The sequence below is a fragment of the Dryas octopetala genome, chromosome 2, assembly GCF_963921425.1.
Source record: "Dryas octopetala chromosome 2, drDryOcto1.1, whole genome shotgun sequence".
Taxonomy (NCBI): Eukaryota; Viridiplantae; Streptophyta; class Magnoliopsida; order Rosales; family Rosaceae; genus Dryas; species Dryas octopetala.
Window position 1 is genome coordinate 22,061,418 of NC_141367.1, and position 17,440 is coordinate 22,078,857.

General features: G+C 36.3%; 3 protein-coding genes across 5 annotated transcripts; 2 read left to right on the forward strand and 1 right to left on the reverse strand.

Moving 5' to 3' along the window:
• Window positions 1–2,590: 2,590 nt before the first annotated feature.
• On the forward strand, window positions 2,591–7,834 carry APL1 (ADP glucose pyrophosphorylase large subunit 1). 2 transcript variants are annotated; one of them, XM_086234457.1, is made up of 15 exons: window positions 2,592–2,934; window positions 3,350–3,463; window positions 3,819–3,992; window positions 4,085–4,177; window positions 4,630–4,713; window positions 4,799–4,854; window positions 5,015–5,108; window positions 5,197–5,309; window positions 5,463–5,535; window positions 5,747–5,827; window positions 6,143–6,229; window positions 6,370–6,474; window positions 6,584–6,690; window positions 6,784–6,844; window positions 7,527–7,834. In XM_086234457.1, exons 1-15 carry the CDS (start codon window positions 2,695–2,697, stop codon window positions 7,626–7,628), a joined length of 1,584 nt encoding a protein of 527 aa, XP_086090583.1. In that variant the 5' UTR covers window positions 2,592–2,694; the 3' UTR covers window positions 7,629–7,834. The 2 variants fall into 2 exon arrangements, with proteins under 2 accessions (XP_086090584.1, XP_086090583.1); XM_086234458.1 differs by lacking the exon at window positions 3,350–3,463 and having other exon boundaries at window positions 2,591–2,934.
• Window positions 7,835–8,038: 204 nt separating this feature from the next.
• LOC147294145 (P-loop containing nucleoside triphosphate hydrolases superfamily protein) lies at window positions 8,039–11,487 on the reverse strand. 2 transcript variants are annotated; one of them, XM_086234459.1, is made up of 9 exons: window positions 11,068–11,487; window positions 10,867–10,980; window positions 10,633–10,755; window positions 10,356–10,460; window positions 10,020–10,175; window positions 9,846–9,914; window positions 9,572–9,661; window positions 9,112–9,252; window positions 8,039–8,720 (listed from the first exon to the last, which is right to left on the reverse strand). In XM_086234459.1, the coding sequence occupies exons 1-9, from the start codon at window positions 11,422–11,424 to the stop codon at window positions 8,457–8,459; spliced, it is 1,419 nt and encodes a 472-aa protein (XP_086090585.1). In that variant the 5' UTR covers window positions 11,425–11,487; the 3' UTR covers window positions 8,039–8,456. The 2 variants fall into 2 exon arrangements, with proteins under 2 accessions (XP_086090585.1, XP_086090586.1); XM_086234460.1 differs by having other exon boundaries at window positions 10,867–10,976; window positions 11,068–11,198.
• A 1,564-nt stretch (window positions 11,488–13,051) lies between these two features.
• On the forward strand, window positions 13,052–15,875 carry RHF1A (RING-H2 group F1A). Its single transcript, XM_086232815.1, is given in 8 exon segments — window positions 13,052–13,385; window positions 14,199–14,245; window positions 14,392–14,454; window positions 14,533–14,644; window positions 14,737–15,059; window positions 15,332–15,439; window positions 15,534–15,840; window positions 15,843–15,875. Coding segments are annotated over 8 exon segments (1,140 nt in total). The 5' UTR covers window positions 13,052–13,238.
• The last annotated feature ends 1,565 nt before the right edge of the window (window positions 15,876–17,440 follow it).

A 17,440-nucleotide genomic window follows, 5' to 3' on the forward strand; every position in this document is an offset into this window, starting at 1 on the left:
AGCTAAGTTGTAGTTGTTTCTTTATCCTTTTATTAATTTAGGTTTGAAAATCATGGGAGTTCATTTATGACCCTTGCCAATGTAAAGTCATTGTAGTGAAAAGAAAATATTGGTACTCATTTTTAATTTGTATAATGAATCAATGATTGATGCTAACATACTTGGGTTCATGTGTACAATTTCTTTCTTATTAATTTTGCTTTAATATAAAATTCAAAGAACCCAAAGAAATGGGCCAAGTTTGTGACCTAATCTAAAAACAACACTCTAAATAAAAAGTCAAAGTGAAAAACTATTGGATCTTACTGTTTTCTTATAAAGAATTATTATGATTAGGTATTTAATCAAAATTTTCTATTGAGTATTTGATAACTATTTTAGGTGGGTTTGCTGTGAATTTTTTACTTTTTTTTTCTGTTTTTTTTTTTATTCTAGGGTAATAGGAATTTTTCTGAAGAAAATTGGTTAGGACTAGTTTAGCATTTGATGTAGGTACATATAGTATTTCTCAAATCTTAAACATCCAATTTATAATTAAATGGCCTTCACGTACTACTTCACATTGCAAAGTCTTTTAACCTCAAAATCTACCGTCGTCTCTCATAACCTAGGCTACCTAGCTCACATTCATTCGTTCCCTTTTTCTTCCCCTAGGTCATCTCACATGTTGTATTGTTGTTTGGCAAATGATTAATTTCAGATTATTTTTTTTTTGCTCATGGTCATGGTTGCCCTGATCTCTCTTCTCATATTCTATTTCAAAATTCACATTTTGGCTTCACCCAAAAGGTCCCTCTATACAAGGATGCTTCTTTGTGTGGCAGCTACGTCAATGACTATGGATGCATTTGTTTCCTTCAAAAAAAAAAAAAAAGGATGTTGAGTTTACAAAAAAAAAAAAATGCATAAAAATGAAATGAACAAACTTGGGAGTCGAACCACCCTACTTTTAATCTCTTTATGCTGGTTTACATATAATATTCATGAGCAACAAAAACATATAATATTTATGACTATATACACAATCGTTTTTGAGAATAACTTGCATGCCTTTGTGATAGGAGCAGACTTGTGTAACGGTAGAGAGAGAAAGACAAAAGAAGGAGAGGAGAGAGAAAAAGGAAGAGAGGGATACCACAGCTGGTATCTCTGGGGCAGGTAAGTCCCTCGATCTCATCGTTTTTTTATGCATGAGATCCATAACCTATGGATTTTCCTGGTCATGGTATTTCTTTTCTTTATAAATATATATGATACTCATGGGTAGATGAGTGACCAAATCAATAGATCATGAGTAATCAAACTAGAATGAGATATGGGAGGAAACCATAAGTTTATTCTCATCAATTTTAAATTCATATAATTCCTAAGAAAAGGAATTGAAAATGTCAAGATGTAATTGAGATATAGAAAAATTTTAGTGTTTTTTTCAAGGGGATGAAAGAATGTCTTTTATCAAATGGATCATTGAAACCATTACAACCAAAAAGAGCATAGGACTAGGTTAAGCTAGAAGAGATTTGAAAGCAGGTACTAGTTTCTTTCGGACAATACTCACATAAAATTTCTAGCATCGCCTTGTCTTTTTTTTGTGAGTACTATTTCGACGTTGACTACAGTTGCAGATCGATATAAAGAGGAAAAAATTGTGGACAAAGGAGTTGACCGAGTGGTGTATCTTCATAGATAATATCATAAAATTTGTTTGTGGTTCATGTGGTCTCTTTTGAAAACTATCAAGGTCTTTCATATGTAATTTAGAAAACTTTTGTTATTGATGTCATAGTGTATAAAAAGCTTCATTATTGAGCAATAGAATTTCTATGCATTACAATTTGATCTTAACAAACATTATATGATAATTGTTAAAAAAAAGTTTTAGACTTCTATCTGTTTTTTTTTTTTTAATCAAGGGATTGGGAAGAGAGATACCATAGCAATAGCTAGTTGGTTAATTAGACTTCTATCTCTAAACTTATAAACAAGTAGAAATAACACAAGCTTAGAATCATAATTCAAATTAATTTATTAACTATTGATCTAATGGTACTTATCTCCACTATATATGATAGATAAGGTTCCAAGTTAGAATTTCCCAACCCCTTCCCCCTCACCATATATATATATATATATAAAAGAACATATAAAATTGCCTAGAATAAGTTTCTTTGAATTAGAATATACTATTTTCCTTTTGAGTAAGGTTACTTATTAGAATAACTCTTTTCCTTTTGAGTTAGAATTAACTCTTTCAAGAGAATACATTTCTTAAAAAAAATATGGCTAATGCCTTATAATTGTTAATATTTTCAAATTTAAATACTGAATATATACATATATATTTTTTCCAATCTGAAGATATTGTGTTCATATTAACAAGTGTTTAAAAAAAGGAGAAAAAATTGTCTCGAGCGTTATAGAATTAGAATATTCTTTGATTCGTAAATTCCCAACAAGTGTGAGGACCTATCTGTAATTGCAAGTTTTTCTTGGTAAGAAGAAGACAAACACAATATGTACTGGTGGATGCAATTGAACTTGGATAACGTGGCCCAATCCTCCAATACCAATAGCATGTATCCATTAAAAATACAGCTCTACTGCTCCCTCCTCACAAGCCTTGTACACATACATATATAGCCTCTTAATTTTCATATTTACTAATTCCAATCTTCTGCTTGGAAAATCCAAGCAATGGCAGCAGTGTCGGCTGATCATTGCCGGATTTCGCTCTCCTCCGCCAGCCCACTGCGCCGTGCGGTGGGTTTGGCGGGGCAGAACCGGAGCCTTGTAAAGTTTTCTAATGGGGAAGTGATGGGGAAGAAGCTGAGGCTAACTCAGCTTCAGCATGGAGCTGCTGGCATTAATAAGAGTGGTGGGGTTGGGCAACATGTTTGCATGTCTCTCACTGCTGATGTAGCTGGTGAGGCCAAGGTGAGCTTTTAATTAAACTCACCACTACGTGCCTACATGCATGAATAATGTATATGCCAAAAACACCATCTATGTAAACAGTCATAAGCATTGCTTGCTGGTTTGCTAGCTAGCTAGCTAATTGCCAATCACGTACTGATTTCATTCATGATTTCTGAATTCTGATATTCAATCTGATGAGATTTTTCCTGCCCAACATAGTCCAAAATCAGATTCTAAATTCTAAAGTCTTAGTGGGGTTTAGGCTTGAGATTGCTTGTTCACGAATTTTTGTTGTTGAGCAAGAAAATTGAGCATACCCCATTGTAATCTGAAGTGGGTTGAACCAGTTTTGGGCTTTGATGAGAAGCCCATAATAGTAGCCCAATTAACTTTGCACATAATGTGGACTTGATCATGGGCCCGGTGCATGCAGTTGAGGGACATAGATATAGAGAAGCGGGACCCAAAGACAGTTGTTGCAATTATTCTGGGAGGTGGAGCTGGTACTCGGCTTTTCCCACTCACCAAGCGCCGTGCCAAACCTGCTGTAAGTCTCTCTTCCTTCTACAAAACTTTAGGATCATTAAGGCTCAAGTTTTTAACTTGGTGATTTGTGCTTATAATTCAATACAATAGTAAATGTTATGTGACTTTACAATTGCAGTTGGTGAACATATCTTTTAACAAAATGTATATCTGAGTAACATATGAGAACATCCAGACAAAGAGAAACATATAAGTGCTGCCTTGTTCGCACACTTATTAATAGAATTTTACAACTGCTGAGAAACATTGTTAAAACTCAATACTATTGTAGTATTGTGGTTTTTTATATGTGAATTTTCATTCAAGCCACATATTGACAATGGTCTTTACTTGGTGTTCTACATTGCATTCTTTAGGTCCCAATAGGGGGAGCATACAGGTTGATTGATGTGCCGATGAGTAACTGCATCAACAGTGGAATCAACAAAGTTTACATCCTCACTCAGTTCAACTCAGCATCACTCAACAGGCATATTGCACGCTCTTACAACTTTGGCAGTGGGACAACCTTTGGCGACGGCTATGTAGAGGTATGCTCCAACAAAACTCTGCCTGCATTTAGAATGACAATGTATGTTCATCAGGATCACCACCCCCTAATGGCTCTTTTGCTCTATGACAGGTTCTAGCAGCTACTCAAACTCCAGGAGAGGCAGGTAAGAAGTGGTTCCAGGGCACTGCAGACGCTGTGCGACAGTTCCATTGGCTTTTTGAGGTACTCAAAGATAACAACTCTCTAAAATGTTTTCTTTGTTTAGCTATGGAGTAGTAAACTTGAACAGCATAGAATGTTAAGGCTTCCTTAAGTCACAATTTGTGAAGGGAAGTTGGAGTGATTCACTGCATCAGGGGATCACTCCAACTTCCTGCATGATGATTATAAACATATCCGCCTTTTCCCTTCACACCCTTCACGTTGTTACTCGTATAGAACTGCATGCCTGGAGCATTTGTCCAAAACTCCAACATTCTTCCTGATCTCATTTCATGCACCACATCTGCCTTTTCAATTTGTCATCCTTGAGACCATCAAGCACATAGTTGATATCATAGCCATTTGGTAATTTCTTCATCCTTCTTCTAATGGTGTGAGGTGTGAGGAAATCATAGGGTGTTTCATTCACTGGCACAATTTTACCAGTTGGTATAAGGCTTTTCATGCTGCAGGATGCAAGAAGTAGGGATATTGAGGATGTGCTGATTCTATCTGGAGACCATTTGTATCGAATGGACTACATGGACTACATTCAAGTAAAGCAGAACATTTAGTTTTGTTTCACTGAATACACTGAGAAGGCCAATTCTCAAATATCAAATTTTACCCCTCAATTTGCAGAATCATCGGCAGAGTGGCGCAGATATTACCATTTCTTGTTTGCCAATGGATGACAGGTATGCTATTGATCTTACCAGAACAAGGTTTCTCTTGAATTTCCTAGTAATATTGATTTTGAAACTTATATAAAAGTTCATAATATACTTGTTGGAAACTATTTTTGGTTATAACTGTTGCTCGTCAACATTTTGAGACTTTCCTCTCTCTCCATGATAGCCGAGCCTCAGATTTTGGTCTAATGAAGATAGACAAGAAAGGAAGGGTCCTCTCATTCAGTGAAAAGCCTAAAGGAGACGACCTGAAGGCAATGGTAATATTCGTAGTTAAGCTATCACTAGAATTTTAATTGGCATATAGGAATATGAGTACTTATATGCTCAATTTACCACAAAAATCAGGCAGTAGATACAACCGTTTTGGGACTTTCTGTGGACGAGGCTCTAAAGAAGCCATACATTGCCTCCATGGGAGTGTATGTCTTCAAGAAGGAGATACTTCTGAATCTTTTAAGGTGCTAATCATGTAGAGTAATATATGAATTATAAATCATAATGTTATAAATACTGGTGACATCCAGTATAAATCAATTCACAGCACATACATGCACACAAACACATCCCCATGTTAAAGAAATTTGAAAAACTTCACTAACTATTTAAGTCAGGTGGCGTTTTCCGACTGCAAATGACTTTGGATCAGAGATCATTCCTGCCTCAGCTAGAGAATTCTTCATGAAGGTCTGTTTCAAATCTTTTTCTGAGAATATTTTATGTTTGTTTAAGCTTAGTCTAGAGATATACAAGTTACCAAGATAAGCATGTATAGATATAGGGTCAAGAATCTGAATTTGAACTCACTAACGTCGCTATCCACTTTGTATTATGGCACTAGTGGAGAGTTCATTGATCAGCATTCCTTGATGTTTTTTCGTGTACAATCTCTGTGCAGGCTTATCTGTTCAATGATTATTGGGAAGACATAGGAACTATCAAATCTTTCTTTGAGGCAAACCTTGCCCTCACCGAGCATGTAAGTACAAACCAAGATGGGGAAGTAACAATAAGTGCTTTAATTATGAAAGTTACAATGCTGATTGTTCTAGTGTTGGTTGTATCCATAGCAGGAGAAAAATTTACCTATCACGGGTGTATATACCCTATGTGTCTATCTTTCTCATCAGGTGCTAAGTTACATGATTAGAGAGATAGAGATGGTGGGTGTATACACCTGTTACTTGAAAGTTTTACTCCCACAGCAGTTATAGTTCGTGGCTCATGTTTCAAAAGGAAAAAGAAACTTCTACTGTCACAGATAGAATCTGACGTTTTCTTTGGTATTTTTCAGCCAAATAAGTTTAGTTTTTACGATGCAGCAAAGCCAATGTATACTTCAAGAAGAAACTTACCTCCAACAAAGATTGACAATAGCAAGGTTCGTAGACCTGTCTTTCTTTTGCTCTTCAAGCTCCCTAACTAGGAAGTTATATCAAGCACTCTATTGGAGTTTTGGGCAATTAGGCACAGAATCACAGAAAATTTTGAATTATAACATTCTGCCTGGTTCTTGTGCAGATTGTTGAATCCATCATATCGCATGGAAGTTTCTTAACAGACAGCTTTATAGAGCACAGTGTTGTCGGTATCAGGTCCCGAATAAACGCAAATGTTCACTTAAAGGTTGTCCCATTAATTCCTCATTATGTTAAGCTTAAGTTGTTAATGCAATAACCCAAAAGAATACTTCAAACTGAGGTATGAACCCTTATGGTGATCAAAATACATGCAGGACACAGTGATGCTTGGTGCTGATTACTATGAAACTGATGATGAGAAGGAATCACTGTTAGCTGAAGGAAGAGTTCCTATTGGAATAGGAGAGAATACAAAAATCAAGTATACAAGTTTCTTAAATCTCCCTATCTTTTATAAGTTGCATTGTTCAGCAATCTCTTGGTTCTCATCATGGCTCTTGATGTTTGTGTGCAGAGGCTGCATCATTGACAAGAATGCGAGAATCGGGAAAAATGTTGTTATTGCAAACTCAGAGGTATGATGTGCCTACTATGTCACCCACTTCTTTACTTACCACACTCTTCTAACAAATTTTTTTATTACACCCTTCAGTTAAATTAATTAGAAGAAAGAAAAAGAATTGTTAGCCCCAAATGTGGTGCCTAGCTGTGGCAGCCCTCAAGCATGTGATTGCCATAGCAGCCAAGGGTGCATCGCTTGTGGACAGTTTTGGTGGCAACCATGACCACCACTGTTCAGAGATAAAAAGAAAAAGAAAAGATACAAAATATATAAGATTATGGTATTTCATGCATATTGGGTTTTGACTTTTGAGTGGTGTGTTGAGAACAGTGATTTTTTTTTTTTGAAAAAAAAAAAGCAAAAAAGGGCAAACAATTATTTGAGTAAAAAGGGTATTTCAGGAATATTAGATTTAAGAATCGGCACCTTTATCGTGCAAAAGGAAATTACTAGGATACACCTTGTAACAAATGAGCTTATAAAATGAGAACATCTATACAACCGCTTATGTTATACATCTACATCCAATGGTGGAGAATCTACGCCCTAGTATGGAAAAGGTGAACCTGTCAACATTAAAGGGTCCAAACTGTGATTGCATAGCATAAAATTACTGTATTGTAGAACTTTCCTCATAAAATATAAATTGTGGTAGTCTAATAATTTGTAGTTTTTGTTTATGCATGGGATTGCAGGGCATACAAGAGGCTGACAGATCTTCGGAAGGGTTCTACATCCGCTCTGGTATAACTGTCATATTGAAAAACTCAGTAATCGAAGATGGACTTGTGATCTGATACATCCCCCCATCCCCCCATTCTTTTAGTTTTTGGGTCTATTAGTATGAAAACTAAAAGAGAAAATGCAATATCAATCACTACATATACTCATGTCAGTAGTACTACATATACTCATGTCAGTAGAGCAAGACACTCTTATCATTGCGAATGTGCATAAACCTTGTTATTTTGCAAACATTAAGCGGGTACAAGCAATTCTGCCACTTTGTTTTTCCTAGCATTACTGGAATTCCACCTTCCAGAACGATCTATTATTCAATCTTTTCATTTATGAGGATTTATACTTCATTAAAGTGAGAAAGCTTGTACATCAATTCACTCATGCAAGTCAATCCAATCTATCCACAGCATTGTTTGAGAGGAAAATCTTGTTCTGTCCATTGATAGTTAAAAACAATGTATTGAATGCTGAAGGTGCAAAACTACAGTATACATAGCAAATAAAATATTATTAAAGAAAAGGGCTGAGGGTGCGACTAAGCTTTAAATTTATTTATTTTTTCGTAAAAGCTGAGGATTAACAAAAAGGACTGACTAAGCATCTACTTATGCCTTAACCCATGAAAGCTTGATAAGCAATGCGGTCCAAAAATCATAATAAGTACAGAATTTCGCATTTCTGTCCTTATGCAATTACTATTAAGGAATAAAAGCTTATGGCCATTTTGCTGGTCATACAAAGAATTTGTGAAGATGTTTCCAAAATTGTTGTTATTTCACTTTACCCCTTTCTCATTGTATGATCCTCCTTCTAGAAAAGTAAAATGGACTGGAACAGCTTGAAAAGAAGGGGAGGTTTTGTACAGATTGAGATTAACATTGATTCTATAGAATTAGCTCTTCACAGTTAAACATCAATTCGTTTTCAAATTTTTGCAAAACAAACCGCTCCTCTGACATTATAATGTTGGTAACAGTGCATTTCTTGTCTGAAAACGGTTTCCTACCTGCTCTTCCAGCTCGATGAAGATAATCAATAGCAGTTCTAGGCAGATCAAAGTTGTATATATGAGTAGTTTCTGGCAGGTCAACCCCTCTGGCAGCTATATCTGTTGATACAAGGAGATAGCTGCCTCCTTGTCTCACTTCCTAAATTAAGTAAAATAGATACATCAGAAGATTTCGAAATCGAAAAGGAATGGATATACAAAAGACCAAGAGTAAATGGTCACTGAATATGCAGAAAACAGATAATGCAACACTAGGGCGTCCATCTCAGTTTCTGTCACTTGTCTGTCCCCTCATAATTGCAAGAAGTAATTGCCTATATCAGACAATTCAAAGCTCTAAAGACAATTTACAAACATTTTTTAAGACCTGCCATTATCAGATATTGCTTTTCCCAAAGATGAGACTACCTTGAGTAGACCTCACAGCTGATTCCCTATGACTAAGCATATAACAGTATGTCATATGCATTCCATTCATAAAGGAATCAAATAGAAGTTATGTTACTTTTGAGGAATTGAATACAACTTACTGATAGAGAGGCTGCTCGTGAATTGAAATTCATGTCTTCTTCCAAAAGGAGGATGTCTGAATATCCCTCATATGAAGCCTTCAAGAAATCAATTAATAGAGTTGTTGATGGAGCATTTCCAGCCTTCTTTGACTTCTCAGACTGACCAAATAGATAAGAACTAGATATTAATTCAATGGAGAGCCCATCTATATAATCCTAAACTTCTAAGCAACAAGAAAAATCAAACTTATATCTTGTCAAAAACATTCTACAGATTGTAAGCTTCAATACATGAATTGCATTTGGCCTTCATCACATATGAAACATGCCTAAGTAACAGCCTTCAATAAATATTTACCTTCTGGGTAAAACATTGATACAACTATGTGCAATACTTAAGTTCAAAGCCTCAGCATAAGATCATATGATTAATTAAACATGAAAAATGAAAATACAGAGAAGGATACGCGATGCAAACCTGTTCACCAACAAAAATAATACCAGACTGCGGTGCATCAGACTGTAATAAGGACAGCAAGATTTCATGCCTTCTGCTTTTGCGACATATCTGTTAAGTAAGACAGAATTAGAATATTCCAAATCAGATCATTAAGAACGTAGATTTCTCTTAAAGGATGCCACTGAGGACAATTGGTGAAAAATGTATAGAAAAAGCAGAACTATAACATGTATTTAATGACAGGTAAACCAAAAGGCAGATGGAGTAGGACATATTTTAAGGATTTTCTTACCACAAATCTATGGTGCAAACATGCTGGCATTGGCTCAACTGGATTGACATGGACATGAATTGCATCATTCTGTAAAGTGCATACATACTATGATGCAATAAACATAAAACTAAAGGCAGCATTGTATCAAATCCAGATAAAGTTGACACAGAAACAAGAGCTAAATCAGCAAACCTTGGTCCATTTCTGCTGTATACAGTCATGTAAAAATCGTCTGTGCTGAGGAATGGAAGCACTAGCAAAAACAGTCTGACGGTTATTGATTGACGAATAGGATGTCAAAAGCTTCCGAAGAGAACTGACTTGTTTTGAACTGAACATGAAATCAACCTAACCAAACAGTAAATATAAAACGTTAATTAGTTCAAGAAACTTCTCAGACCAACTTCATTAACCTTTTAGATAATATATCACTCAACTCAGAGAATGTCCCATAAGAGTTGAAATTTCAAAATCTAAGCAAGAAAAATAGCTGACAAACAATTAAACACAAATTGTATCCAAATTTACCTCGTCAATTACAAGCACTCGCATTGATTCAAGCTTAATGATCTGCTTCTCAAGCATTTGGCACAAACTCCCTATCGTCGCAACCACTATTGTAGGGGGCTCTGCCTGAAACAATTAAGCACCAAATTAAGCGCCTCATAGAGATACGATATTCTTCTGAATATCATGTTCACACTGTTAGTATCTAGTCATAACCAGACATTGAAAACAACTAAAGAAAACTAAAATCACTGCAAACATGTAAATGCAATGAATGATACAAAGTAAAATGCCGCACCTTTAACCAACTCTTGTGCCTTGCCAACATTCCTCCATCTAAAAGAGCCATAACAGTACAAGATTTCTGCTCCAATTCGCCTTCCTTAGGCTTCGCAGCCAATGTCCGAGCAACCCTTGTAACCTTGCTCATAAATACATAAAGTCATCTTCTTGAACTCACTTACAGAACATAATTATATACTATTCCGTACATACAACCATTGTAAAAGAGAATACAGAAAGAAAGCCTTACTTGCATGCCAAGTTCCCTAGTGGGCACCACGATGAGTGCTTGCACAGCTGATCTTTTAGTGTTCACAAGAGAAAACACCAAAAGCAGGTATGTCAGCGTCTTTCCAGAACCTGTCTAGAGAACCAACCAAAACCCACAAGAAAGATTCAAACTTAGGCTTCAAAAACACGTCTGAAACATCAAAGGGTTCACGAATTCGACCTGCGCGTGGAGTATGCAGTCGCGGCCCGAAAACAGAGTCGGCAGAGCTTGCCGTTGTACGGCAGTTGGTACAACGTATCCCAATTCCTCCATCCTGCACAGCACGTGGTCGGGCAGGTGGTCTCTGCAAATTTCGCGGAGGGTGAAGGCGTCGGTTTCAGAGTTTGGTTCGTTGGTGATGGGGGAAGAGCTGAGAATGGCCTGTAAAGGGTTGAATTTGGATACGAAGCCAATGGAGGAGGAAAAGAGTCTAGGGTTAGGGTTTAGGGATTGAAAAGGCAAATGGGCATGGCGGGGTTTTTCAGAGGGGATAGGGAATGACGGAGGGAGAAGCTGAGTAGCTGAAAGTGTAGCCATTGATAGAGAAACACACTCTCAGTCTCCCAGTGAGTCTGTCTTGCAGGCTCGGGGGTTAGTGTCTAACCGATCATAGAGGGAAATTAATGTCTGTAAGCGGCATAACAAAACGGTGCCGTTTTCTCTTATTGTTTTTGTTTTTTTAATTTATAAGAAGGGAAAGGTCATGGGATGCACGTCAGTTTGAAGTTGTGCAGTTGCCAGTTGGAGTTGTTGGACGGTCAATCCAATGACGAGTACTATTTAAGCTATAAAATCTAAAATAGTATAATCACTATACTTTTTTGTAAATGGCCCTTAAACTTTACTGTATTTCTTTATAGCGCATCTTCCTTTCAGAAATTTCATTCTACCACTCAAAACTGCAAAAATTAGCATGTCATGAAAAGAGAGATTCTTCACTCGAGCTGTCGTGCCATTTACCATATGGAACGATCTTCATTGATATACTAGCATGTATCATTATTTCAAGTAAAATTTATAGTTTTTAAAACAAATAAAACATAACGTTATAGCACTGAGTGGTAGTAGTAGTACCATACACATGGTACGCTTGTTTCATTAAAAACTTTATCCATACATTAATATATGACTATCTGTTTTTTTTTTTTTTAAAGTTGAATTAGTAGTCTCAAAAATTGTTTTACATACCCAACAAAATTACATTACAAAATCGATGTATAACGATTTTGATGACTCGAGTAAGTGTCATAATTATATGTCTAGTGTAGAAAACTTCTAAAATTTTCTCATGTTTAGATTTGAGACCCTTTGGTTAATCATTTTTTCTCATATTTTTATAAATAAATATTTTAATTAATAATTTACTAACAATTCATTTTAATTATTTCTCTCAAATTCTTTTAAGAGTTTTTCTAAATGTTGGAAAAGTTATGTTTCTAAGATAATATCATGAAATTTTGTTTTTGAGGATTGATAAGTTTGGTAGACTGCTCGAAGTCTTGTAAGAAACCATACACATGGCATGCATGTTGGCAATTGCCTATTTATTTGCTGCAGTTGTTTTGTTCAAGTTTTATTTGTTTAAGTGAAGCACAAAATGCACTCTTATTGTAAGATACATTCTTTATAGACGAATTATAACCTATGCACTTTTGTTGCGAAATATATATTTACTAAACACATTATTTATAGACGAGCTATAACATCCAGGATTTTGTTGCGAGATACACTCTTACCAAACATACTATTTATAGATGAGTTATAATCTTCGTAAATTTTGTTACGAGATATACTATTACTAAACACACTATTTATAGACGAGTTATAACCTCTCACACTCTTGTTGCGAGATACACTCTTTATAAACGAGTTATAACCTCTCACTCTCTTGTTGCGATATACATTCTCACAAGACTGCGAATTTAATTAGAAATGACAGCATTTGATTAAAAAAATATAAACCAAATTCTTACTATAAAATCTTTTCCTTTTAAATTTCCTGTAAGAAAAAGAAGAAGATAGTACTTGCGAACAATAAACCAAAACCGAAGGAGTAAATGATAAAAAAAAAAAGATTAAATTAAATGATGAAGATAATGAGAGTTTTGATTCCATCAAACCAAAGCGTGTGAATCGGTTCAGTTGCTGCGTTTTCTGAGCTTTTCATCTTTCTCCCCCTAAAATTCTTTACTTTGACCCTTTACTCTTTTATTCCTCTCTCTCTTTAACACTTTTTCTAGGGTTCCTTTCTTCTTCTTCTTCATCCACTCCTTCTCCACCATCTCCTTCATAAACTCACTGCCTCTGTTCTCTGCCTCCACATTGTCTCACTCACTCCCAACTCGTTCAAAATGGCCAGTTTTGCTCCCTCTTCCTCCGAGAACCCAATACCCATTTCGACCCTGTTATCGTCTTCTCCACCAGCTTTTCTCGACGACTCATACGAAGACTCCTGCAGCATCTGCCTCGAGCCTTTTGGCTCCGATGACCCAGCAACTGTATGATCCTTATAAACTGAAAAAGTTTGTCTTTGTTGGTATAACTCAGTGTTTTATGCATTACCCAACTGACAATTTAACTGGATCAATCTAGTAATGTTAGTCATAATATTGACTGTAAATACATGTGCTACTGGTACAGTTGAAAACACTCAGATTCCAAGCTCTTGTATTTGCTTTTGGGATTTCTGATTGTTTTCTTCTTTCTGGTAGCTGAAACAAGCTGTGATCTACTGTCGATTATGGTAAATAGGTGAATGTTCTTAATAGACTTGTAGTTCCATTGGTTTCTGTGGCAAAATGATCTGTAATCTTGTGTTTCATTGAAGTTCTGTATGCATGGATTGATAAACTATTCATCATGACGTATGTCAAATTTTGCCTCACCTCCTTTGATTTAGTAAAATAGATTCATTTTTAACACAATCTTTAGGATTCTTTTGTGCGATTATATGAAAATAAACGGGTGCGAATGTGCGATGTGCTTAGTTTTAGAACGTATGTAATCGTTTTTGTGAACCCAATTTCATTTCATCTTTTTGCTAATTGTTCAGGAGCAATTATATTTTCCTAAGAAAATGTTCTTGGTGATATGAGGATATGTTGTGATGACTGTGATCATTCTAGTTATATATGCTGCAACTAGATATTTCGTATTCCCTCTTGTATTGGGTTATTGTAGCATAGGATGAATTTGACATCCCTTGTTGTTTAATACATGCTTTGTTTGGATGTATTGCAGCTAGTTTACATTGACTCCTAGGTTCAAATGTTATATTGAATGTTAAGTCTTAGAATTTCTTCTTGTTTCAGATTACCAGCTGCAAGCACGAATATCATCTTCACTGTATTTTAGAATGGTAAACCCAATTTACTTTACATATGGGTTATGTCTTATTTGTTTGGACAAGTAATGCATTAATTCTTTTTTCCACCCATGCAAATTGTCATTAAGGATCTTTTTAGTGTGAATAGTTTTTACTTATCGATATTTATTTTCCTTTAGGTCACAAAGAAGTAAAGAATGCCCAATTTGTTGGCAGTTACTTATCTTGAAGGATCCTGCTAGGTATGTAACTTTCTCTAGTTCATGCATACACTACTTTGTTTGATTTCTTTCTGCTATTCATCAATTAATTTTGTGTAGCCAAGGGCTTCTAGCTGCTGTACAAAATGAGAGGCGCTCAAGGTCAAGAAACATATCTTCCTTAGCACCCCCAACTTTTCATCATTCCAATGAGGACTTCGAGGTTGAGCCCGTATGATTTTAACGATATTAAGAAATTTGTTATACATAAATTTTGATATTTGAGAATGGATCTTTCATTGAAGGCAAAATTCAATTTTTCAGGATTCTTTCTCAGATGACTCTGATTTGGATGAGCGTATTATGCAGCATCTTGCTGCTGCTTCTAGCAGAGCTCGTTATGTTCGCAGAAGGGAAAGACAGAGATCTTCTGGTTTGGGTCCTTCCCATGTTTTTATTTTTTCCCCTCATGAAAATGTTCCTGGTCTGCACCAAAGATACCCAACTTCTCCAGAAGAATGCCAAAGTTTAGGTTATGGGTCACCCAGAGGTGATTCACCAATTTCTCAAAGACCACCCGTTGTTCAACCTCCACCATCCTTTATCTGTAGCACTGCTGCTAATAGTGATGTCCCTTTCAAACCAAGGTATGCACCTAGGGCCAAAAATATTTGCCTAATGTGGAGTTGCATGAAATTAGAAGTGGATTAATGTTTCAGGAAGCTAGCTCATGAATGCAAAATTAATAATCCCAGCAATGCCACTGCCTTGTATCAATCACCTGGAATGCATTTTGCACCAATATAATATGAAGTCCAGAAAAATTCCTCTCCCTGATGGCACATGTATATGATTTGAATTTGGTTGCTCCATCTTCTGTTTATCTTCCTGTCTCTTACCACTTCTTTTGTCATTCCAGAGTCCTTTATGGCCATCCATCACCTGATGGTCCACACAGACAAAGCCCATCTGAGATGCTCACTATTTCTGAGTCTATCAAATCTAAGTTGTCTACAGCTTCAGCCAGGTAGAAATGCCTACTAACATTTTTTCTCTTTGAAGCTAATGTGTACTTTATTCTTATGATCTATACTTATATGCATTTATGTACATTGTGAAAGATACAAAGAGTCAATCTCAAAAAGCACTCGAGGCCTCAAGGAGAAGCTACTTGCTCGTAACAACTCAGTCAAGGAGCTGAGCAAAGGAGTTCAACGTGAGATGAGTGCAGGAATTGCTGGTGTTGCACGTATGTTTGAGCGCCTAGACCTTACCTCAAAGAAACCTGGATCCCCTACTCCAGTTTCTGGTTGTAGTGGGGGTACTTCAAACTTTTCTTTCAAGGGAAAAGGTGTGCTAGAGAATGTTATTGCTCAGTCTTGTAATAAGAGTAGTGGGAGAATTTCTGATGAAAGTTCAGATGCACCCTCTCACATCAAAATTGCTACCCCAGGCCGACTTGAAGTTTCTTCTACACAGGTTCCAAAAATTTATGTTCTGAAACATTTTTCTGATGATAATTTATTGCTAAATAATATCAAGGATGCGGAACCATGTTTCAAGATATAGAGAAAAACAAGATATGGATCCATGGAGCCTTGTCATCTCAGATTTAAAGCAACAATGTGCAGAATCATCTCATCTATCCAACTTCATTTGCTTTTGTATTATGTGCGAAGCAACTCTAACTTATACCTCATTTTCTTGCAGAGCGGACTCTGATACTATGGAGTTTGTATTTCGCTCATCTACTTTTAGTTTGTGGTTTTACCTCTCAAGCATTTGGGCATATCAGCAAGTGACGTTATGTGAAGAGCCAAGCTGCTGGTTGGTTTTGCGTCCTGCATTGCCTATTTATGCAAAATAGAAGTCGTAGATTCCCTTATGGATGAGTTATTTGCCCTGGCCTGCACTTTTCTTTTGCTTTGTTGCCTAGTATTAAATGGATTCCGGGTAATTTCTTATAATATGTCAGTTGCTTCAACTGTTTACACTTGATTTATAATATACTGTGTTTCGTTTTTTTTTCATTAGTCTGAAGCGTTCCTACAAATTTGCTACCTATATAAACGTTACATATTCTGAGTAGTGCGATACCGCCAACAAGAAGTATTTTACTCCTGTCGATGCATGCAATGCAAGATTCTTGTTCTGTTGATTATATCTTTATAGTGGTTGTGAACTTGTGATTGAGTACCTATTAACCCTCTGCCGAGTTTAACTCTGCCCTTTTGAAGGGAGCCAAATAAATGTCAACAGCTGCTGCCAACAGTCTTTTCTTTGAAATTATACTGAACGGGTCGATCCTAAACTTGGTTGATTCAGAAATTATCAAGCAAGAGGAGTTTTTTTAAAGAAAAATATATTTAAATGAGATCGAACGCTCTCTCTAATTTTAGAGTGAAACTTACCTGCCCTGGGGTATAATAGGCCATCATCTCTTTTTTCTTTTTCTCTCTCTTTCCCTCATGATACCACAGGTGTTATCCCAGGGATAGGTAAGTTTTGTTCCTAATTTTAACCTTTTTTTCCACTCCCTCACCAGTGGGCCTCACCTGGGCTAGGCCAAGAGGGGTTTTGTAATATGTAGCGCACTAGCGCGATTATTTATATAGCATGACTGGCAATCTCCAACCTCGAGCATTACTGGTTAGGTCCAATTCAAATTGACCTCTGTTGTCTACCAAATCTCTCATCTGGCAGCTTTAAAATCACACATAAGACAATTCGCCAACTCCAAAAAAGGGTACAACATTTGGGATTTCCAACAGACCATGGCAAAGTTGGCACAATGCTTCAAGCAGCCATGGTGGTGGTGAAAGAAAATTTGTATTATTCAACCATGGGAATAAAGAGAGGTGAAGATGCTAATGGTGGGATATGTCCCAGCAGTCCTACAAAAACCTGCTTACACCAGTGGTATACAATGAGTGTCTCATATTTATTGGTCATGTGCTAGTCACATGATGTAGATATGTGAGACTCATTGTATGCAGCAGGTATAGGTAAGTTTTCTCACAACTATACC

Bases quoted from the DNA above. Each gene is read 5' to 3' on its own strand.
- LOC147294145 (XM_086234459.1), bottom strand. From the start codon at position 11,424: ATGGCTACACTTTCAGCTACTCAGCTTCTCCCTCCGTCATTCCCTATC. The intron at 10,461-10,632 runs GTGCGGCATTTT...TAATTGTTTCAG, and splicing joins GGCACAAGAGTTGGTTAAAG to GCAGAGCCCCCTACAATAGT. The intron at 9,253-9,571 runs GTTTGCATCGCG...CTATTTGGTCAG, and splicing joins TTATTTTTGTTGGTGAACAG to TCTGAGAAGTCAAAGAAGGC.
- APL1 (XM_086234457.1), top strand. From the start codon at position 2,695: ATGGCAGCAGTGTCGGCTGATCATTGCCGGATTTCGCTCTCCTCCGCC. The intron at 2,935-3,349 runs GTGAGCTTTTAA...CGGTGCATGCAG, and splicing joins ATGTAGCTGGTGAGGCCAAG to TTGAGGGACATAGATATAGA. The intron at 6,230-6,369 runs GTTCGTAGACCT...GTTCTTGTGCAG, and splicing joins CAAAGATTGACAATAGCAAG to ATTGTTGAATCCATCATATC.